This window comes from Furipterus horrens, unplaced genomic scaffold (genome assembly GCF_987537825.1).
Source record: "Furipterus horrens unplaced genomic scaffold, mFurHor1.1.pri manual_scaffold_2, whole genome shotgun sequence".
Taxonomy (NCBI): Eukaryota; Metazoa; Chordata; class Mammalia; order Chiroptera; family Furipteridae; genus Furipterus; species Furipterus horrens.
This window is the reverse complement of record NW_028327172.1, coordinates 49,094,715-49,118,274: the sequence shown is the minus strand read 5'-3', so window position 1 is coordinate 49,118,274 and position 23,560 is coordinate 49,094,715. Positions and strand designations below refer to the sequence as shown.

Below are 23,560 nucleotides of genomic sequence, written 5' to 3'. Positions count from 1 at the left end.
ATTTGAAATGTAATCACTAGCATTATACATATTTGTATTATGTTCAGTAAAAGTAGAATTTAATTAATATTTCTGACATTTTGTTTTTCTTACCTTTTGACCACTCTTCATTTACGTTACCTGCATGGCAGATAACCCTTTCTATAGAAGATGAGTACTAAATGCTGCAAATACAAAGAAATACTTTGATATGATATAGGGGTATAATCTAGAGACTTATGTGTAGGTTTCAAAATGCTATGGGTACAAAATAATACACAATTTTTATTACCATGTTAAATCGTGCTTTACTTCAAACAAATATAGAGAGACCAGATAAATACAGGTGTTATTATTACTTTGTTACGATAGCTTAAATAATTTCCTTTATAGGAAAAAAAGAAAATGTACTGTTTTTTAAATTCTCATCATTTCCTTCTTTACATAGCAAAGAAAAATACTTGGAAGTTTGCATTTCCTTCATTTTTATGTTATGAACAATAGGACACAGCTCACAGTGCTGCTTATGTGAAAGGTTTGTGCTGATTGGGGAGGGAAGAGGGAGGAAGGGAGGAAGGAAGAGAGAGAAGGAAAAGCAAAGGAAATCTTGTGATTAGAGAAACTGTTGAATTGTTTTTTCTGATTGAGTTTGTTGTGGCTTGACCCAGGAGAAAATTTAAGTTCTCTATGATTTTTGGGAAAGTGGAGTGGCATGGTTTTTTCATCTGTACACCCCCTCATAAAAGGAACATGCTGACTACAAAAGTTAAAACTAGACAGTATCTGAAACTAAGGTCTTATGGGAGCTGGGGTGCACTGGTCGTTATGAATTCTCAAACCTCTCTGGCCAAAGCTCTCTTCCAGGACAAAACACACCTGAAAACCAGGATTCTCAGTGTGGGGAAGAGAAATAAGATGTAATACAGAAAAGGTTAAGGAAACACTGAAATAGTGTTCTTTTCTGGGGGAGGGGGGATAAATGACTTCTTTGTATTTACATTCTTCTGTGAAATATAAATGCTGATTTAGTGAGTCAGTGTATGAGAAAAGACCCTCTTAAATGATATATCTCTTGTAAACACAAATTCTTTTTCCCAAGTTTGGGTTTCCTGGAAGGTCATATCACTCAAAATTAAGCCAGTCTTCAATTTCTGCCTTTTGAATGCTGGTTTACTTCTAATCTGAACCAGGAAATATGGACAGAACCCACCACAGTTGATCCAAAAACATTGAGTGTTTTATTTCAAACTCTGATCCCTGTGATAAAAAAATTCTAGTAGTTTGCTTCTGACAGTCCCTGCTTGGGAAAGTTTGGTGTCAGATGTTCTCGGAAACAAAGTGTCTTTCATCTAGACCCAGAAGGTTGATATAAAACTTAAAAAAGAATAAGTGGGTCCTGGGCTGTGCTTAGCAGCCACCCACCTAGCCATCAGCGGTGGTTATCAAGGATGAGACTGCTGGAAAGACCCAAGCAGGACAGGAGAGAACAAAGGTAGTTCTTTCTACGGCATGATGGAGATGGACGACTTCACAGCTCCCAGCCACCTCATCACCCGTACTTCACCCCAGGAATCACTTTTGCCGTCAGACTAGCTGAGGCTTATGGGCCTCTCCTTGTAGCTCTTCATAGTCTTCCCAGGGTTTCAGCGGGGGGCTAGGGATCATCATTGTCTTAAGAATGGGCTCTTTAGAGGGTACCCATGAAGGGATGGTCTTGCCATGTATTCTTCAGCTCCCATAGGGGTTTGTCAGATGCTTTTCAAAGACAGCGTACTCCAGGACATCCTTGGGCACATCTCCTTGTCCATACATCAATTCGCCAGACTGCTCATAGATGGCCAAAGTCAGAAAACAGTTTTTAGTTGCGAAGGTATGAAGTCGTTTGTGGTCTGAGTTGCTTAGACAAAGGTGAGCTTCAATGAAGATACCTTAGCTTTTTCAGAAAAGTCCTTTATTTTAAAATTAGTCTCATATTCTCTTATCTTCCATATTGACAGTGGTGTTGCCACATTCTTCAGTTGCTCAGTTTTCTGTGCCAGTCCTTCCTTTGAAAGAGATGAGGTATAGGCATCACCCTCTGGAGGAACATAGGTGTCAAGGATACCTGCTGTACAGGCCAGATGCATGGGATGCTCCAGACGTTCTGGAGGAATGACCACTCTTGCTTTCCTGCATATTCTATAAACTCATTTTTGATTGGTATTTGCGTTCATAAGTAGGACGTGTGAAACATATTTTGCTTCTCACTAGTACTACAGCTATGGGCTGAGCCACCAAGACTGACTGCTGAGACCACCATCCTAAAGCCCTGGATAAACAAAACAACCCCCTTGGCTTGGGGGGCAGCCATTTTGTCTGAAATAGTAACCTGGACTCATGAGTTATTTTTATTTAAAAATATATACATGTATTTTCTATCTCTGCCCACCGAATAGGCTTAGAGACACGGGCCAACTCAGTGGCAGTGAACATCCTTAGTGCCCAGGTTGTGATCTTGAAATACAATATCCCAATAAACTAAACCAAGGCTTCTTAGAAAAATGGCTGATTCCAATGCTGAAACATTTGTCTTTTCAGGTAGTATGATACTACCAGAGTCACATCAGAAAGACTCAAGAGCCCACTAAAAGAGGTTTCTACTGCCAAAGATAGGACAATTCAAGTATTATAAGGATAATGAGTATAATGGATTAAAACATATTGATTACATCTTACATCCATGATTTCACTGTGGCATTTAAAAGGAAAACTGATTACCTTAGAGGGATGCCATTGGGACTGAATTATTATTATTAATTATTACTATTGTTTGCAATATTTAAAAAATATTTATTTTTAGAGAGAAAGGAAGAAAGAAATAAAAAAAGAGGGAGAGAAACATTGATGTGCGAGAGATACATTGATTGCAGATCCCCAGCTGGGGACCTGGCCTGCAACCCAGGCATGTGCCCTGACTGGGAATTGAACTGGCAACCTTTGGGTTTGCAGGCCGGCACTTAATCCACTGAGCCACACAAGCCAGAGCTGAATTATTATTTTGAAAACTGTTATATGAATGAAAAGGATCAAACATTCATCCCACCTTTTCTATATGAAATGTACTACTGTATAACAAAACAGTAAATTGGTAAAGTTTATTTTTATAGAATTTATTTGAACAAATGACTGATACAGGAATGATGAAATGGGAATATCATCATTTTGCAACCTCTAATTAAAAGTTTTAAGGCAAATACTCTACTGAACAAAATCAGTTCTCTATTAGAAAAAAGAAGGGGTATACATTGTCCTTCACTGTTAATTGGTAGACAGCATTCAGTGTTTGTGATTACACAGTGATTTTGGTTGGAATGGTTGGGAAAGCATAATAGGTGATCAGTAAATATTTGTTGAGTAAATGAGTGAATTGGCTTTAAAAACCTATAGTAGGTAACACTTCTCTTGAATCACCTCAAGTTTGTTGCTGCTGCATTGTGATTTTTGAAGTTTCTTTTTCCTTGAGTTCTGTTACTTCAAATTTCATGTCTCTTAAACTCATTTGAATTCTCTTTTAATAGTTTCTTTTTGACAAAGAGAAAGCTTTAGGGAAATTGCTTGTATGAGAGAAAGACGTTTTTACCACTTGCGATTGTGCATCAAATTTCATTTGATTGAGAGAAATATAAGTTAGCAAAGGTAACATAGTCCAGCTGCTTTTTTTTTAGCTGAAGAAATGAGGATCAGAGAGTTTGTGACAGGCCCAAAAATACACCACTAGCTGAACTAAAAGTAGAGAACCTAGGGATCTTGATTCTAATGTTACTCATTCTATTTTGCCATGTTTTTAAATCACAGTCCAAATTATTGAAGAAACTTTTTCATTTATCACCTCAAATAAAAACATAGGTGTCATTTTTTTAATTGGGTCTATTCGCATGTAGCATTGTGTGAACTTAAGGCATACATTATGTTAGTTTGACACAATAATATGGTTGCCATTGTAATGTGTCACATTACATACTTATAGTACAATATGTTATCAAGTCATTTTACCTTGGGTCAGAGTCATAATGAAGTCCTGCATTACCTTCTGAACCAAAACATACAGAAGTTGTATTCAGTATTAGGCTAGAGTGGTTTTTAAAAAAGGCAATCTATATTTTAATTGTTAACCAAAATGTTCACTTAATCAGATCTGCTGATATGGAAACTAACATCAGTGAACAGGAGTTTACTAAACCTTCTTTATCAGTGGGAAAGGGAAGACATAAAATTAGATAATTACTGTGATGTCTTTAATTTTATTAGTAGCATGTGTAAATTAAATTACTAACAATGTAAAGAGAAGAGCAATACTTATACTCTAATCTCAGGTTCTGAATGGTTCCCAGTGATTCTTGAAATTTTTATTTGCAACATGATTAAACATAAAAGAAATGGTGGTTTATAATAAAAATTCACTCTAAAGAAATAATGAATTGTCATTGTATAAAACATGTCCTACTTTATCTTCTTTCCATTCCATTTTATTCTCATGAAATACATTAAAATTCTGGTTTATCAACTTGGCAAGAATCTTTTCAAAAGTTTTTTGTAAAACTTCATTGAGAATTGAGATTCTTTAGTTGGTAGAATAGGGTGAGGTGATGGAAATTATATAAAATGAGTACTTAAATAAATTCTGAAAACATTCTGTTCTGACTGAGCACAAGCATATATGCAGTTTTGTAATCCCATTTACAGATTATGCCAATTACTAAATAGAGTTTTTGTTTAAATTTCTACTATTAGGTACTCCATAAAAGTTGGACATATAAGTAGCCAGTAACATAAACAGAATTGGCAGATAAACCTAATAATTCTCAAAGTGTTAACTCCTGAAGTGTTAATAATTGCATTTGATAAAGTAAATTGTAATATAACCACATTGGGGAATGTGATATAATTAAGTTCAATTTTTGGAGAATGTTTCAGTGAAAGAAATGGCAGCATGATCACAACCTTGTCAAAAATATACAAAACCAGAAGGGAGTAACCTACAGTAATGATCGTCTCTGGGTATTAGGATTATGGAAAATTTTTTCTGATTTTCATTTTCTGTATAGAATTGTGTTACTTTTCTAATCTGAATAAAACAAAACAAACATTTCCCACCTGCAATATTCATGTTGCCTCAATGAAATGAAATGTTCAGTGACTTGCAAAGAAGAACAATTGTCAGTTCTTCAAACAAATACGGTCTTTTGGAAATGTTTTATATAGTATTTTTAGTTGCATATTTTTTAGCTTGACTATATTATTTGAGGTGTATAAATATTTGCATTTCATTAGGAACACTGAACCTAAAAGTATAAAGCAGAAACCCTAGTCTTTCTGAATAATACTTTTATAATATCTAGAAGTTCTGCCTCAATATTTGGTAATTTTCTTCATTGTCAGATTTTTTTTTTTTTTTTTTTTTGTTAAATGTCCAGTGACAAAGGTCACCTTTCTAAAGGGAGAAACTTCAAGTGGAAATATATATTATGTTAAGCATTATATCTTTGAGTGCTTAGATTCATGTAAATTTTTTCTGATTTTTAGAGGAACAGAAGGAAAATGAAAAGAGGAAAAGTGAAGAGCAGCCAGTAGATTCAGAAAATGGTTCTACACCCACTGCTCTGGAAGAAACAACCATGAAAACAGAAAAAGAAGATGAAAAGGAACTTGTGAAACTACCAGTAATAGTAAAGCTAGAAAGGCCTTTGCTGGAAAATGAGGGAAAAAAGATTATCAAAGAAGAAAGTGATTCCTTCAAGGAAAATGTCAAACCCATTAAAGTTGAAGTGAAGGAATGCAGAGTAGACCCTAAAGAGATCAAAGGCAGCATGGAGAAGCCAGAGCCTGAGAGGCTAGAGTTCGGTGTCAACGTGAAATGTTCTCAGGAAATTACCGAGAAGTCCACTGAAGAAACCGAGAAACTTAAAAATGACCAGCAAGCCAAGATACCACTTAAAAAACGAGAAATTAAACTGAGTGATGATTTTGACAGTCCAATCAAAGGACCTTTGTGTAAATCAGTTACTCCAACAAAAGAGTTTTTGAAAGATGAAATAAAACAGGAGGAAGAGACTTGTAAAAGGATCTCTGCAATCACTACTTTGGGTCATGAAGGGAAACAGCTGGTAAATGGAGAAGTTAGTGATGAAAAAGTAACTCTAAATTTTAAGACAGAGCAAATGGAGACAAAGTTTTATGATGCAAAGGAGGATAGCTGTGGTCCCTATAAGGATAAAAGTGTCATGATGGAGGGAAATGGAGCAGAGTCCTTAAATTCTGTCATAACAAGTATAAAAATAGCTGATCTTGAGAAAGTGGTGGTCCCTTTAGGGAAAGATGCAGAAAGCTCTATATCAGATTTAGAGACCCAGACTGAAAAAGTGCAGATGGAGGAAACTGGTCCTTCAGAAATGGAAACCTCTCTTGAGGCTTCTGAGATGGCAAAAGACCTCTCTTTACAAACAGCTTTATCTCCTGCTGAATCCCATACCATGAAAGTTGAAGAGAAATCTCCCAAAAATAAGAAAAATAAGCACCCACCGGTCCTTGAATGCCTTGAAAAGTTAGAGAAGACCAAGAAAACTATTTTTGATAAGGACACACGAAGATTGAGTCCAATACCAGAGGAGGTTCCAAAGAGTACTCTAGAATCAGAAAAGCTAGGCTCTCCCGAGGCAGTTGAAACTTCCTCCCCGTCTAACATGGTTGGCCATTGTGAGATACCAGCCTCAGAAAAAGAAGTGGTAGAGTGTCAGAGCACAGGCTCCATTGAAGGTCGGTCCATGGAACAAACAGACCCAGAAATTTTAAAAGAGGATTCTGAATCCATGAAGGTAGAAACAGTTAACCTGGGCAATACCCAGGCCCCTGGTGCAGAGGACCCTTCTGAGACAAAAGGCTCTATGCCAAAAAGCAAATTTAAATATAAGTTGGTTCCTGAAGAAGAAACCACTGCCCCAGAAAACACAGAGATGACCTCTGAAAGGCAGAAAGAGGGCATCAAATTAACAATTAGGATATCCAGTCGGAAGAAGAAGTCAGAGTCTCCTCCCAAAATTCTAGAACCAGAAACCAACCAAGAGAAGTCAGAAAAGGAAGAAGAGAAAACAAATGTGGTTCGTACTTTAAGGAGGTCTCCAAGAATATCTAGACCCACAGCAAAAGTGGCAGAGATCAGAGATCAGAAAGCTGATAAAAAAAGAGGGGAAGGAGAAGATGAAGGGGAAGAAGAGCCAACAGCTTTGCAAAAAACAGACAAAAAGGAAAATTTGAAAAAAATGGAGAAAGATACAAATTCTAAAGTAAGCAAGGTAAAATTTCTCTTACTGTGAGTTTTAAATTTATTAGAATATATGGCTGTATAGCTTTTGTTTTGGCCAAAACAAGTTATTCAAAGATAACTTTTTAAAAAACATACATCTTCCTATATTTGAAATGTCTTCTCAGTAGCTATCTACAGACATTTTATTTCAGACTGTATAATCTCATCATCTTTTAAACTTTTTCTCTATTATAAGCAGTAAAGGAATATATCCTCTTTGTAAAGTATTTAAATAATACCCAACCAATAGGATTGAAAAATTAAAATTTCCCATAAACACTGTTAAGTTTGTTTTCCAATTCTTTTTCTATACATTTATGTATATGGTTATAAATATCCATTCACTTAAAAATAAATTGAATCAAATATGTTCATTTCTCTCTGAGTTTTTTCACTTAACAGTGTGTCTCTGAACTCTTCTGTGTCAGTAAGATACAGTCTACCTTTTGGTTATTAATGGCCACATAGTATTCCATAGTATGGATGTACCTCAGTTTATTTGACTACTCCTTATTGATTGACATTTAGGTTGTTTCCAGTTTTTCACTATTACAGGCAATGCTGCTTGGAAGATCATTTTGGACATGAGTGAGTATTTCATTAGAATAGACTCCTAGAACTGGAATTGTTGGGTCAAGGAGCATGTGTATTTTAAGTTTTGATAGCTTTTGACACATTTCCAAAAATGGCCCCATTATGTATCCTCTCATTATGTGTATGAGAGTGCCTATATTCCCCTATTTTAAATCGTAGTCTAAGAAGCCAGAATTTTTTTCTGATGACTCTCTAATTTTAAGCAAAATCTGGGAAAATTCTTTGGCTAGTCTATGGGAGTTTGTCCTAAATAAAAGTGCTACTTTTTAATTTAAGTGGTTGATAATTCCTCATTGTAAGTGATTCTTTATTCCCTGGAATACTGAATTTTTAATTCTTTAAAAAAATGTTCCCTTCTGTTAGGATTATTTTGGTCTTTGACGAGGACTTAATTAAAAATTTAAAAATTGTGCAACCAGGCAATAAAAAGCAGTTTACAACATTATAAACTTACTCTCTGAATAATATATTTTTTAAGTTTGTCAGGATTTTTATATGCATTTCTGAGCCATTAAAATTTTTAAAATTCATGTCTAATATGGGAATTTAAAATTTTATGTAACAAAATTGAAGAACATAGTCAGTGCTCTATTACAGAGACTTTAAAGTGTACATGGCCTTTGACCCAGAATTCTCTTCGAAGAATTTATCCTAAGCACAGAGATGTGTGTAAATTTTATATCTACAAGAATACAATTGTTTATGAAAGTGAATAAATGGGAAACTACCTAAATGTCTGTTTAGTAGAGTATTAAGATAAATAACAACTACGTGATGGTATATTATATAGTCATTTACAGTAATGTTAGGATAATATTTTATGACTACGGAAAATATTTATAAGATGCTGTTTATTATAATACCCCGCCAAAATAGAAAAAATAATGGAGATACATACTGAAATTATACAGGAAGTGTCTTTGTTGGAAAAGCTACAATAATTTTCCTTTTTTTTTTACATTTTTATACCAAATTATCCCAATTTTTTATTTTATACAAGGTAAAAACCAAAGGCAAAGTTCGATGGGCTGGTTCTCGAACACGTGGCAGGTGGAAATATTCCAGCAATGATGAAAGTGAAGGGTCTGACAGTGAAAAATCATCTGCTGCTTCAGAAGAGGAGGAAGAAAAGGAGAGTGAAGAGGCTGTCCTAGCAGATGATGATGAACCATGCAAAAAATGTGGCCTTCCAAACCATCCTGAGCTAGTATGTAATATTCATATTATTGGCATGCTGTGGTTTTCCAAAAAAGACTGACTCTTCTGGGTTTGCTTATCATTTTAAATTCTTAATGGTGCAGAGCTTATGTGTGCAAAATAACCTTTATTTCTATTTTTCAAATAACCCAATTTTGGGGCAGTCAGGGTCCTGCTTTCATTCTACCTGGCTAGGTATTGGTATTTCTCTTCATAAAAATACACTCCTCATCTCTTCTCACAAATATATGAAATGATTCAAATATTTCTATTCTGTTCTTTTTCTTTAAATTTTTCTTCATTCTCTTTAAGTTACTTTATGATGATATTTTTGAAATGCCAGCTTTAAGTAAGTCCTGAAGGCCTTACTGCCTTTCTGTAACAACATACAAGTCAAGTAGTTAACTTAGTACGGCTTTAAACTTTAGGAAATAGGTAGTTCTAAAAAAAAAATTATGAGGATTAATTGTAGACCAGGTATATTCAGAAGAATAGTGACAGATTGACATGGAACTTTCTTACCCAGGAAGCACGTTCTTCAAAGGTAAGGCAAAATCAGGAAAACCAGTTATACACACACACACACATCAACATATTTCTGCAGTTCATAATTGCTTTCTAAAGAGCCTATTGAAGAAGCACTCTTGTTACGCCCAATTTTATATAACTATTCTGTTCTTTTGAATACATTTGACTTTAAAAGCAGGCTCCAACTATTAAGTAGAAAGAAATGTAAAGAAAGACGCTTCTACATGGGTAGAATTGTGTGGATCAGAAAAGTTTTCAGATCCTTTAAAGCTTGGAAAATTCATATGAAGTGGTTCTCCAAGGCTCTTTTTTCCTAGAAAGCAGTATGGTGTGATGGGAAAAGCATGGACCAGACAGACTTGGCAGCAGATCCTGCTTCCACCGTTTATCAGGTGCTCTCTTCTCTGTATCTTGATATCTTCGTAGTAAAATGGGAATAATACTGCACAGTTCTTCTGAGGATTGCTTTTAATTTTATGCAAAGTTGCCTAGCACATCTATTACATGCTGGGTTAAAGTCTTGTGATTTACTTTTTTTTTTTTTTTATGTTAAATTCATATCTGGGAACTAAATCAGTGAAGTTTATCATATCCACTAGTTTCAGAGGGTTCAAAAGACATAACTTCAAACTAAGATACTAACTTAATACTGAGAAGTGTAGATGTTGAAATTATGCTGAGAAGAGTCTTCTACGCATTTTTATGATCATCAGGCTGTGAAAAGTAGGTCAAGATTTCTGTATGGAGAAAGGCCGGAAGAAGAGATATGAGACAGTGGTCTTTCCTGCCCTCTGAATCAAGTAAAAATCAACACTTGTACTCTTTCCGTGCCATATCCCGATACCTTTTTAAATTAAGACAGGCATTTTAACTGAGACATCAATAGATGTCAATAACAAAGGAGTGTGGGGAAATGAGAAGTAAAATGAGGTGATCAGAAATGACTTTGAGGAGTTAAAGCTGCACCTTTCTTGGCACACATGCAGAACTTTTATTTAGTTATCTTAATAACTACTCTAAAAATCCCATTGCTGCTTACTGTGCCAAAGAGAAATAGCACTGGAAACTAAAGGTCCTAAATGGTGGATTTCTTATGCCATGTGTTTAAGGATAATCGTCAGATCAAACTGTAAAGCAACTATTTATGTGGTAAGTGGTAGGGAAATGATTCTGAATTAGAAAGACATTGTCCTTGTCCTTATTGAGCTAACAGCAGAAAAGCAATAAATTCATAGATGAGCGTAGAACTCTGAGATTTTCCAGATGCTTTAGTCAAAATAAAAGGATCATTGACTGAGGCTTGGAAATCGTACATAGTAATATTTATTTTTTTTTTTTTTTTTTTTTTTTTTTTTTTTTTAGTAATATTTATTTTAATGGGATTTTACCTTTATTGAGGAATAGAGATAATTATTGTTTTAGAAATATATTGATTTCTAAAATTTTATTTTAATTTTGTTATTTAAAATTTAGATTATGCTTTACCATAGAAACTATATGATAAATGGAATCTGGTGCCTAGGTTTATCTACATATGCCTATGTAATCAAATAGTCAGTCTTATAACTGAAACACTGAATTTTGGGTATTGGCAGAAGATGATACATTGTATAAGAAGGGCGGGGGTACTCTTTCGTTTTTAAATCACTGCATATATGTATGCACATTGCACCCTCCTACCTTCACCCATCATGGTATGTGTTAGCAATTTAGACATTACTTTATATATATATTCAGTTTGAACAAGTGAATGAAAGTATAGATAATATGAACCAGCTTTCTCATTGTCAGAGAAAGAAGTTATGAATAAGGCTGAAGGCTAGAATGAACCTTGTGAAGCTGGAATAGAGCTGAGAGATATTAGTATGAACTCATACTTTATTTAATATAGACATATGTGCAAATGGGTTGCTATACCTACATGTATTTCCTAGCTCTGTCCTCTTAGGTTAGAAGCAGTGATACATTGGCAGTGAGCATTCAACATCCAAATCTTGGTTTCTGAATATCATTCTCCATTAAAGGAACCAGGACTTCTGGAGAAATGGTTAATTCTTAGAGTTGGGCAGAGAAAATAAAAGATATGCTTGGAGTATCCTGTAGTGCTAGAAAGTAAGGAGGTGCTTAAAAAAAAAAGGACGCAAATGAATCCTACGGACAGAGCCAACCTGGAAGAGTTCCCGGGGAGTCGTAGCTAGAACAATTTGAATTTGACAAGTTATAGTTTTATATGTAACCCAAATAATAAAATAAATACCCATTTGTTTATCCTTATATAAATAAATAGTTGAATAAACAAATAACAAATAACAAATGTAGAAGGCATGAGGAAAATAGAGAATCACCATTGGAACACCACAGAAATAATTATTGCTAGCAAGATCCACTAATAAGTGCTAAAACTAATGGGTGAAACTTTAAGGAGAAACAGGATATTTGTGTAGCTTCAATGTATTTTCTTCTATATTTACAAATTCTTTGATTCTCCTCCTTCCAGAGAGTAGAGCTTAATTCCCCTCCGCATGAGTGTGGGCTGGACTTATCACTTCTAATGAGAGTAGAGTATGGAACGTGAAAATTAATAACTTTAAAGTGGTGAAAACCAATAGACACTACCACAACCAAGTGATCAAGGTTAATTTCCCCAATAATAAGTTGTATTGATATCATGTACCCCCCCAATATGGCATAGTGAGCTGTGCACTTCACCTTTGTGGTACAGTATTCCCTCACTTATCACGGGTATTACGTTCTAGACCCCCTGCGAAGTAGGAACCTCACATTTATTCTACACTCTTAAACCTACGTAACTTTTAACAACATACGTATACAGTACCGCAAAATCCCACGATATAGGGAAAAATCCGGGATAAATAATTAAATATAATATTTTTTAAAATCTTGCGATACAGTGAGGCTGTGATAAGTGAACTGTGATTGTAGAGAGAGACTGCTGTATTCTTCTCCAAAATCTATAACCTCAGACTAATCAAGAGAAGGCATCAGATGAACCCAAGTTGTGGGGAAGTCTACGTAATATCTTACTACTACTCTTCAAAACAGTCAATCATGGAAAACAAAGTCCAGGAAAACGTTTTAGGCTAGAGGAGCATAAGGAGACATGATTAAATGCATGGATTGGATCCTGGAATCAGAAATAAAGATGTTAGTTGGAAAAGCTGGTGAAATCTGAATAAAGTCTTTTGCGTTAATAATATTGTATGGATGTTAACTTCTTGTTTTTGGTGAATGTACCATGGTTATGTAAGATGTTTACGTTAGTGGAAGCTGAGTAAAGAGATTATGGGAACTGCTATCTTTGCAACCCTTCTGTAAATCTAAAAAATAAAAATAAAAAGTTTTTAAAGTCAAGTCATTCCTGAATGTACCATTTTAAGTTTTGGAGACTTTGTTATCTTAAATCAAATAACAAGAAATATCAATTGAAGACTTTGTATTTGAACATGATGGTCTTAAGTATAGTTCCCTTCCCCTCTTACCAGAGTTCCTTCCTATTTTTATTTACATAATAAAAGGAACTGTGAATGACTCTTACAGATTGGTAATTGAAATGCTATTACACCTGGAAATGATTTGTATTTTTAAAATCTTAAGTGTGATAGGGTAGTTTCTGATACTTGAGCTATGGAACTCTGTTATAAAAACTTTATTGTTAAAGCCCTTGTGGCACACTAGAGAAGGATTGTAACTAGTTCAGAGAGGACTTTCTATTTTTCACTTAATTTTGGAGTTTAACATTTTCTTAGTTTTTCATTTTATAATATTTTTAAATGGCATATTAGATCCCTAATTATCATAGCTTTTTAAACTATACAGTGTGCAAATAAAGCATATAGTATATTTCCTAGTATAGTTCTAAGAAATACTGAAATGTCTTTATTTTAACTTGAGTCATTGAATTTTAGTCATACAGTTAGGTTGATATTAATATCTGATTTCTTTCAGATTCTTCTGTGTGACTCTTGTGACAGTGGATACCACACTGCCTGCCTTCGCCCTCCTCTGATGATCATCCCTGATGGAGAGTGGTTCTGCCCCCCTTGCCAACATGTAGGACACAGTACACCTCTGTTTTTCCAGTCTTTGGTTTTATATTTAACTTAATAATACTTTTTGACAACCACTAACCATTTTAAATCTTTCAAACAATTTGTAAATATGGTCTGCCGTTCGTTTAAATTTCTGTGAAATTAAAGACTGTTGTAAAGCAGTTCTCAGAAGACCTCTAATTTTTGTAAAATATAGTCTCTGTTTCTTTTCCTTCTCACATTCGTTAAAGGCACAAAGAACCCCAAATTAAGATAATGTACAAGACAAGAAAATTTCTTCCTGTTATTTATCCCTTTGTATCATCCCCCGTTTCATTTCTGCCTACCTTCCTTTTGTCCGTTTTTTAGATGGTTTTATGAATTATATCCGGTTATGATGTGCTGTAAATAGAAATGTATACCCTATTTATTTTTTACCTTGATTCAAGTAATTAACTCCTCTAAATTGATGAACAGGATATCTTTGTGCCCCTGTGCCCAAGGAGCCCTTTTTCTCTCATAAGCCCAGTCTCATTTTGGTTTAAAAATAACGAGCTTTATTGCATTTCTCAGTGAAGTGAACGTCTGTAGCATTATCAATTACATTCTGCAGCCGTATTTTGACCCAGTAACCTCGTGGCATGGTTTTTGTAAAATGATTTTCTTTTTTAAAGCAAGTGATTTGTACTGTTATAGTTTATCATGCATATAACCATCTCCCTTAAAAATGTCTTGGGATATTTAAAAATTTTAATCGATGTCATGCATACATGTTGAATCAAATGCGATTTTAAGCATTGATTTCTGCCAACAAGATAGGCATGGAATGTGTTTTCTGGCAAGGTTCTAAGTTTCTCTAATATAGGAAACTTTAAAGATACTATGCTCATCTTCAATTCAGTGGAAGTTGAGGCACTGCTTTATTAAACACAAAGAACATTTCAGTGATCACTCACTGTGTGGCCCCTTATGTGCTCCTAGCACAGTACCCATGTGCTAACATGCAAGTGATGATTGTGGAAAGGTGTTAAAATGGTATTCATCTGTTTGGCTGTTTCAGAAACTGCTGTGTGAGAAATTAGAGGAACAATTACAGGATTTAGATGTTGCCTTAAAGAAGAAGGAGCGTGCTGAACGCAGGTATTGTGATATGTATGCTAATATTTTTCTTGGGAATTAGACGGCACAGTCTAGATTGATGTGTCTGTTAAAGCGGGGATTGGCAAACTATGACCTGTGGGCTGAAATCTGGCCTGCTGCTTGTTTTTGTATTGTCTGCTACCTAAGGATGTCTTCATTGTTTTTAAATGATTGGAGAAAGAGCGAGACAACAGTCATATCTCATGACACATGAAAAGTATATATTCAGGTTTCATTCTTTACATAAAATTTTATTGGGACACTGCCACGCTCATTTGTTATATATTGTCTGTGGCTGCTTTTGTTCTACCGTAGCAGAGTTTAGTAGTTGCAACAGGGACCTTATGACCCACCAAGCCTAATTTATTATCTGTCCTTTTACAGGAAAAGTTTGCCAAACCCTGATCTAAAATATTTATCACAACCTTCTCTGAATAAATATTGGTCCAAGTATTGTGGAGGATATGTACCTAAGTATGTAGTGAATACAAGAAAACTGTAAGAACTGGTATGCTATTTAGTTACCCATATCATATCTTTGATGGGCCGAATTCACACAAGTGAAATAAAGTGCATTTAAATGCTGAACTGTGTCCCACTGACTATAAAAAATGCTGCCCTCTTCAATATGCCCCCTCAGTGTGGTCTAAAGCAGTTGAAAAGGCTTCTTGGAGGAGATTATATTAGAGTTGAGCCTAACTTTTAAAAGGGGGCTCAGAATCAAGACAGCATGTTTATATTTATATTTATTTGTACTTCTTCGATTAATCTATTGCTAAACATACATTTATATCTACTATGTACCAAACTGAAGAGAAAAGATAGTAAAACAAAGCTCCCACTTACTTAGAGCTCACCCTCTCTCCAGAGTACAGATATATGAACCAGTGATATAATTAAGTAGACAATTTGAAGTCTATTAAGAGCAATACAAGAACATTGTGAAGAGAATTTGAATTCTAAGGATTGGGCTTATCAGGGATGTCCTTGGAAAGTAACTTGGGCTATAGAATAGGGGGCCATGCAGAGAAAGGACATTTTAGGCAAAGGTCACAAATGTGGACAAAGTATAAAAGTGAGAGTAGAAGAGAGTGGCAAGATGCTCTAAAAGCAGATTGAAGCTGAATTGTGAACAGCTTTACATACCTTGTTAAGGAATTTGAATTTTCCGTAGGCACTGGGGAAGCCATCGAAGGAGGGATACACAAAATCAGATTTTTATTTCAGGAAGAATACCCTAGTAACAGTAAGAAGAAAGAATTAGAGTTGAGGCTGTTGCAGTGGAGTCTACAAGAGCCACTGAGGACTGAACTAGGGCAGTTGTGATAATCAAGTGGAGATGCTGAAGAGAAGTTTTAGAGTATTAATCAGGACTTGATGCTCATTTGTACAAAGTATGAGATAATCTAAGCAATGTTTCCTGATTGATCTTATTACCTTCATTTGCTGCTACTTTTAACGTTTACCGGCTGTCACATAGTGTCCCCGTCCCCAAATTTAGCTTGTCAGGTCATTTCCATAATCTTACCACTTTAGGCAAAGGTGAACCTTAAAAATGAGTTCAGCCTCCAAATCCCGCTTTTCTTTTCTTTACTACTCAGCTTGAACTCTGGCTTATAATAGATGGTACTTAGTTTAATGCCAAAGTTAATCTCTACAGTTAACTAGGAGATAAAAGTGCTTAATTAAAAAAAATCAGTTGTCTAAATAATTTTGTGTTTAGAAACTGTGTAATTGTTACATATAAAATTATTAGGTCTATTGTGATGTGCAGATTTGCTTTTTGACACTGGAAAATATCTACCTATAGATGCTTCAAATTAAATCATAATTGAAAATCAGATTGTGCGTGTGCCTTAGTCTTTAGAAATCTGCCTGTTCTGAGAAATGAGCAGTGTTTTCATGTTCTGAAACTGCTTTGACTCAGCAATGTTGATAGCTAATAGTCTTAATCTTTAAGAGCTTGGAAGAAAATATATTCTCTCTAAACAGCAAGAATGTTGTACAATGCAATATATAGAAATGTATACTTGAAACCTACTTGATCTTATTAACCAATGTCACCCCAATAAATTTAATTTTTTAAAAAGATGTAGCAAAGAACCTCAAACTATTTATCTTAAATCAAAGTTAATCATTGGGGACTTATGTAAATTAACAAATTGCATTTATCAAAATTTTCATTTAAACTCAGCTGAGTTGTACACAGTTGCGTAAATTGTTTTAAAAAGTGATATTCATATGAGAAAACCTTGTAATTATGCTGGAGTAGAAAGAAGACTTGACAGCATGATGGAACTATTTTTGTTGCTTAAAGAAGTTTAGAAAAGTGCCCAAACAGTTCGCTATCGTCTTGTGACTGCCAACGTCATATTCTAAGACTTGGCATATCTAAATTTATATTTTGTCTTTTTCCTTATCCTGCCTGCTTCCTGCAGTGCCTTTGAAAATTAAAGAGGAGACAAAGGGGGTCAAGCAGAGAATGTGGAACCTGGATAAGCCACCAAGTTAAACCTGAAAAAAATTACAATAGGAAAAAAAAATAAAAGCAGGAATATCAACCACTAAGAATTTATTTACTACTACAGTTATATCCGCTTAATTCTTTGGAGGCCTGTGATGCTGTATCTTTTAGATGTGGCCAAGCTGCTGCAATTAAGAAGTATTTTTCATTTTAGAATTGATGTTAAATGTGCCATAGCTTTTGTTTACACTGTTGTTCTCCTATTTACTAGTTCATTTTCTTTCTCTTTTACTGTTGGTAATCATCTTACTTAAATGTCATTCTTTAAGAGGGCATCCATAATTGTGGTTTTAGATCACACACTAAATCCTATGAAATTGGATCACAGAAAGGAGAGCAAAGTTATTATTATATAGGGAGACCAGTCTGGCACAAGGACAGTTAACTGAATTGTTGCTGTTTGTTAATTCTCCCCAGTAATCTGGTTAACAAAGCTTTTCATTATTTATAGCTCATATCATGCATGTATATGTATGACTTCAGAGCTCTACATAGCAAAATATATATGAATCTAAAGTAATATATTAACTATAAATTCCAGGTGGCTTAATCTGTTTTTGAAAGTGAGCACTTTATCCCTTTTTAACTATCTTTTTAAAAACTAATTTCTGTAGTTCTCGTCCTAGCAACTGAGAGCCTTGCTTACTCTATATCATAGAACAGAAGCATATTTCCCCTCTTTCTGCATTTATTCAACATTTAACCAACACTTATCGAGCACCTCCTTTGTACCAGGCAATGTAATCAACATGAAGTATGTTATATGGTCTCTGCCTTCAAGGTCTCTATGGAGTATGGTGGAAAAGAAGGCTGTGTCATTGAGTAATTAGTGACTAGCCAGCAGCTCTCTACAGAGAGATGGAGCTGTGATGCTCTATGAGATTGGATGTTTCAGAAGTCCATTTAACTGATTGTAAACGTCCCTTTCAGAACTTGGGGCCAGAAATTTTTGGGGAATTCAAATAGTTCTGTACTTCAGAGTACTATTACTAGTGCTTTGCTAGTAGAGAGTTGGATTTAATCAGGGTTGGAATTTTCCAGGTAATATAACAGAGGGAAGGAGAGAAAGAGACAAGGAATTGAAAGTGTATACAAAGGAGTATTTATAATGATGGACCGTGGAGTCTAAGCCAGGTAAGGGGGAAAGTAAGGACATGAAGGGAGTGATGGACAGTGAAAAGAGGGTAGGCTCAATGGATAGAGGTCCTCCTGGAGGCAGGGAATTGTTGAAATCAGTGTACCAGAGGGAGTGAGCTGGAAAGTGAGCCAGTAGAAGTCAAAGAATAGGATCCCTGAAATGGAAATTTTAGCAGGGGTGTGGTTATAGGTAAAGTCTGGGCCCCGTGGGACCATTGAGCAGGCAGTGGAATGGAGTGGTGGTGGATGTATCTTTCTGTAAGGTTACTGAGCAAGAGAATGCAGTAATGAGAAATCGTACCCAATATCAAGATCCTCCCAAATTTATAAAGCCCTCCCAAATTTCTTAGCTCTTTTTCAAAATCTCTTTTTCATGTTTCCATTGTACTTGTTCGTAATGGACAACAGTTAGTTAATAATGTTGCAGGCAAGAACCATGTCTTATTTACCTTTAGATATCCAAGCCTGATAAAATGATGACCTAATTTGAATATGACTTTTTTAGTTTCAGTTGAGTTAAGGAGAGAAATAATGGTCACATGAAAGTAGAGATTTTGAGGTATAAAGAAGGAAACTGGTATCACAATAATCTTGGTTAGTATAAGGACAGACAATGTCAAACATATTTAATAACGGAGAGAGCTCAAGTTCTGACTTATCAATGAAGGCTTCCCTGTTAATTTCAGCTAGTACTGTTTTTGCCTTTCGTATTTCTATTCAATTCACCATACACTGGCATGTATGCAAGAGCTCAGCTGTTCTTGGTGAATCAAATTAACTTTGGGAGAAACAGAGAAAGTACCAGTTGTATACAGAAATTTGTTATGTAAAATTTGTTGAATTAAAATAAATAAAACTTTGATTCTTTGAAATGAAACTATGAGGATGTCATTAGCCTTCTAAGTCCACACAGAGGTATCTGTAAGCCAGTTAAGATAGCATCCTAGAGAACAGATCCATGTGGCTGCATTGGTATGTCTTCTGTGCGAACATGAAGTGAATGGTCTTGATATCATTCACTGGGACCTTGATGTGGTTCTGTTATACAGAATTATTTTTATAGTGATATTTATTATCATGAGATTATAGCTGTGTATGCACCCATACAATATTATTAAAACCTTCCAGCATAACAAAGATCTAGTTTATTCAATCAGATTGGCTTTTTGTCTAATCACTTTGTCAGTGACTCACAGCTTTAACTCTTCATGAGGTTTCCTTGTCTATTTCAGTTACAGGTTTTATTTCACTGGTATAGGGCACTTTTCCAAAAAAATTTGCTTTTAATTATGGTTGACATACAATATTATATTAGTTTCAGGTGTACAAGATAGTGATTCAGCATTTCTGTACCTTACAAAAGTAAAATAAGTATAGTAACCATCAGTCACCACACACAATTATGATAATATGATTGACTATCTCCTATGCTGTATGTCCCCTGACTTGTTTTATAACTGGAAGTTTGTACTTTTAATCCCCTTCCCCTTTGCTACCCAACCTCTCCCCCACACCCCGGCTTCCCTCTGTATAAGTAACTTACAAAGTTACAGTTTTCATACCTGTAGGAAGTTCTGTGTCTCCCACAGATAACAATATTATACGTTTTATATATAATATAGCTTCTACTATTATCATGAAATCATAATTTTAGTATTCTTTGTGTTGTAGTTTTTCATAACAGTTTGATTTTCAGCAAATCTCATTTTGTTTGTGGGCTTGTTTTTCACTTTTTAAAGGAAAGAACGCTTGGTGTATGTGGGTATCAGTATTGAAAACATCATTCCTCCACAAGTAAGTTTCTGGTTTATAGTATTTTTAAAGATGAGATTGCCATAATTGTTCTAAAATGTATTCCACTTCATATAATGTGAGTAGTCTTAAATATATAGTATACCTATTTTATTAAAAATGAAATTTTAGGACCTTAAAGAAATCATCCACAATCCCTCATGATTAAAATTATGTACATGCAGCTAGCTCCAAAATGTAATATTACATCCAAACCAAATTTATAGTTCACCCCTATGGAGTTCGATGGTTTTTTTCTTTTTACCCTAAATTGGATAAATTATTTTGAGCTTCTTTATCTGCTCTTTATGCCAAGAATGGTTCAGAGAGATCTGATTCTTAATTCTATTGCTTTGTGGTTATAATAACCTTCAACTTATATTCTCTCAGTTTGGCTTTTTTGAAGGGATTTCATTGCTTTTCAGTTATTAGGCTAATATATAATTAAGAAGGGTATCTCATTATTGAAAGTACATGTAATGTGGTCTTTATTTGAAATGCAGAAATTTTCTTAGTTCCATACACAGTTTCATTCAGGATTAATTAAGTCACACGCTTAAATAACCTGTCTTGGTTAGTTATTTTTCTTCAGCATCATGCCCTTTTCTTCTAAATCCATTATTTATTTCTTTAGCTTATGTATTGGGTATCTTCTATGCTGAATTTAATTATTTGTTAAAAGATTTATTGATGGAAAAATTTCATCATGATTGCTTTTAAAAGAGCCCATTATAAGCTTACAAAAACATAAGAATTTTAGTATAGATGTTTCTTTGGATCATCAATATTTTTAAATCTATACATAGTGTTGCCATGTTTATTCAGTTTAGGGGGGGAATCATCTTTTTCATACCTTTCATGTGTGCTTCCTGGAGGGACAATAGAAACTATTAATTTCAAAGAAATTTTTTCTATCCTGAGTAATAACACAGATTTATTATTATATTTTAAAACCAGGAGCCAGATTTTGCTGAAGATCATGAAGAAAAGAAAAAAGATTCAAAAAAATCCAAAGCAAACTTGCTTGAAAGAAGATCAACAAGAACAAGGAAATGTATAAGTTATAGGTATGAAGTATGTGGAAATAGTTACAATGGAAGAGTGTAAAATGTTTTTTAAATTATACGACATGATCCAAAAGTACATGCTTTTCCCATCACAGTGATCAGTAGTGGTTGTATATATATTTCTTACCTCCTATCTTTAGAATCAGAATTTGGGAGCAACCAGCATGATCTTTCCCAAATATAAATTTGCTCATGTCATTCTTCTCTGCTTAACATACTGTGTCAGATTTCTATAGCTCTTGGGGTAAGGATCAATGCCTTTAACAGGGCCCATGAAGCACTGCATAGTCTGCTCTGTTCTTAGCTTTTTGACATTTTCCTTTACTCTCAGCATTAGCAATATTGTCTTCTTTCGGTCCCTTTGAACACACTGTTTACTTTGCTTAGAATCTCCCTCCCATCTTTACCTTGTTAATGTTCTCTTGATGAACTCCCTCTGTTATCTGCTCTTGCAGCAACCAGTTCTCCTTGAAAGTGCTCATCATAATTGTAATGATTGTGATTTTAATTATTTGATTAAAAATTTCTCCACTAGACTGTTAGAACCATATGTGTTTTATATACCCTTCTTTCTTTTACAGTGAATATAGTACTGGCAAACAGTAAGTGTTCCATAAATACCTACTGTAAGAATCAATGAAAGAATAAAAACCTATAATCTGTTGTATAGTCTGCTACCAGAAAGGGAGGGAGGGGGAAAAGGAGGGACAGGAAGAGAGGGATTTTTCCATGGTCACAGTTTTAGTAGCTAAATCTAGATTAAAACCTTATCTTCTGATTGTTTTCTGGTCTAGTATTTTACCACTAAACCTCCTTTTTATTTAAGACCTTTAATTGGCCCTGGCTGATGTGGCTCAGTAGATTGAGTGCCAGCCTTCAAACTGAAAAGTCTCTGGTTTAATTCCCAGTCAGAGCACATGCCTGGGTTGCAGGCCAGGTCCTTGGCTGGGGGTGTGCGAGAGGCAGCCAATCAAATGTTTCGTTGTTTCTCGCCCTCCCTTCTACTCTCTAAAAATAAATAAATAAAATCTTTTTTTTTTTTTAATCTTTTTTTGTCATGTGGTCTACTTAGACAACACCAGTCTTTTAACTTGAATAACTGGAGCTGAAGGACAAAGTTGATTTTATTTAACTTTGAATTTGCATGTATAAACTTTCATCAGTGATCATGGAAGACCGCTCCATGTATACTTTGCTATTGTTACTATTATTAAAACTTTATAAAATTCGGTAGGACCAGTATGAGGAAAATTCTGAATATATATTGGAGCAAGGTCCATCTTATTCTTATTTAAAAAAAATGACTTTGAAAAATTAAAAGTAAAATAAGATTATTATAACTGATTAAGTCAAAGTCTACTGATAAAACATCTAAGTGTAAGGTCAGTTCTGCTATAACAATGTATACATTCCTAAAAATCACCATGATATGCAAAATGACACAGTAAACACCATAGGGATTGTAGTAAATATGACTACACACTCAAATAACTTCTTTAATGCCTTATTTAAAAAGAAAATGATAGGGCCCTCGCTGGTTTGGCTCAGTGGATTGAGCACCTTCCGGACTGTGAACCGAAGGGTCACCTTTTCGATTCCCAGTCAGGGCACATGCCTGGGGTGCTGTAGAGACAACCACACATTGATGTTTCTCTCCCTCTCCTCCCTCCCTTCCCCTCTCTAAAAATGAATAAATAAAACCTTTAAAACAATGATAGGAATTTAATAAAAATCATTTGACACATGTTAAATGGTTAAGAAATAATACAAACTCTACAATGTATGTGACATTTTATGTTGAAAAAAAGCCCCGAAGTTTGTCTTTGGAAACGAGGAGGGTTGCAGTTTGTAAATTATGTGTGATGGTAGATAACAGTTATTTTTAAATTGGCCAGAAACTTACAACACCAGATGCAGGTGGCTATACCTTCTGACACTCAATGGTGAGCTGAGGTAACTGGTAGATGTTTGGGGTGTGTGCTTGGTGTGTCCCTATGCAGTTAGTTACCAGTTTGTATGTTAACCTAGAGTTTCTCACAAATGCAATTACTTATAAGCAAGAATGAATTACATGTTATGTTTGAATTATTTTTTTTTCATTTTGAGAGTCGTCTAACAAATATTTACTTTAAATGCAAAGATTCGTGGTTAGGTCTTCTACATCTAAATAATGGCTCATGTTGTCGATGAATCACTTTTTTTTTTTTTTAGAAAA

General features: G+C 34.8%; 1 protein-coding gene and 1 pseudogene across 3 annotated transcripts in view; one reads left to right on the top strand and one right to left on the bottom strand.

Moving 5' to 3' along the window:
• The window catches only part of RSF1 (remodeling and spacing factor 1), a 108,654-nt gene that overhangs the window by 69,135 nt on the left and 15,959 nt on the right, over positions 1-23,560 (top strand). Inside the window, exons 6-12 of one of the 3 annotated variants that reach the window (XM_090265730.1) lie at positions 5,542-7,298; positions 8,913-9,119; positions 9,955-10,029; positions 13,604-13,708; positions 14,747-14,826; positions 20,227-20,281; positions 21,236-21,345. In XM_090265730.1, the coding sequence (XP_090121856.1) occupies positions 5,542-7,298; positions 8,913-9,119; positions 9,955-10,029; positions 13,604-13,708; positions 14,747-14,826; positions 20,227-20,281; positions 21,236-21,345 (2,389 nt within the window). Of the gene's footprint in view, positions 1-5,541; positions 7,308-8,912; positions 9,120-9,954; positions 10,030-13,603; positions 13,709-14,746; positions 14,827-20,226; positions 20,282-21,235; positions 21,346-23,560 lie in introns of all 3 variants that reach the window. The other 2 variants (XM_090265729.1, XM_090265732.1) reach the window with 2 other exon arrangements.
• Positions 1,564-2,700, bottom strand: LOC150018542 (large ribosomal subunit protein mL45 pseudogene; annotated as a pseudogene).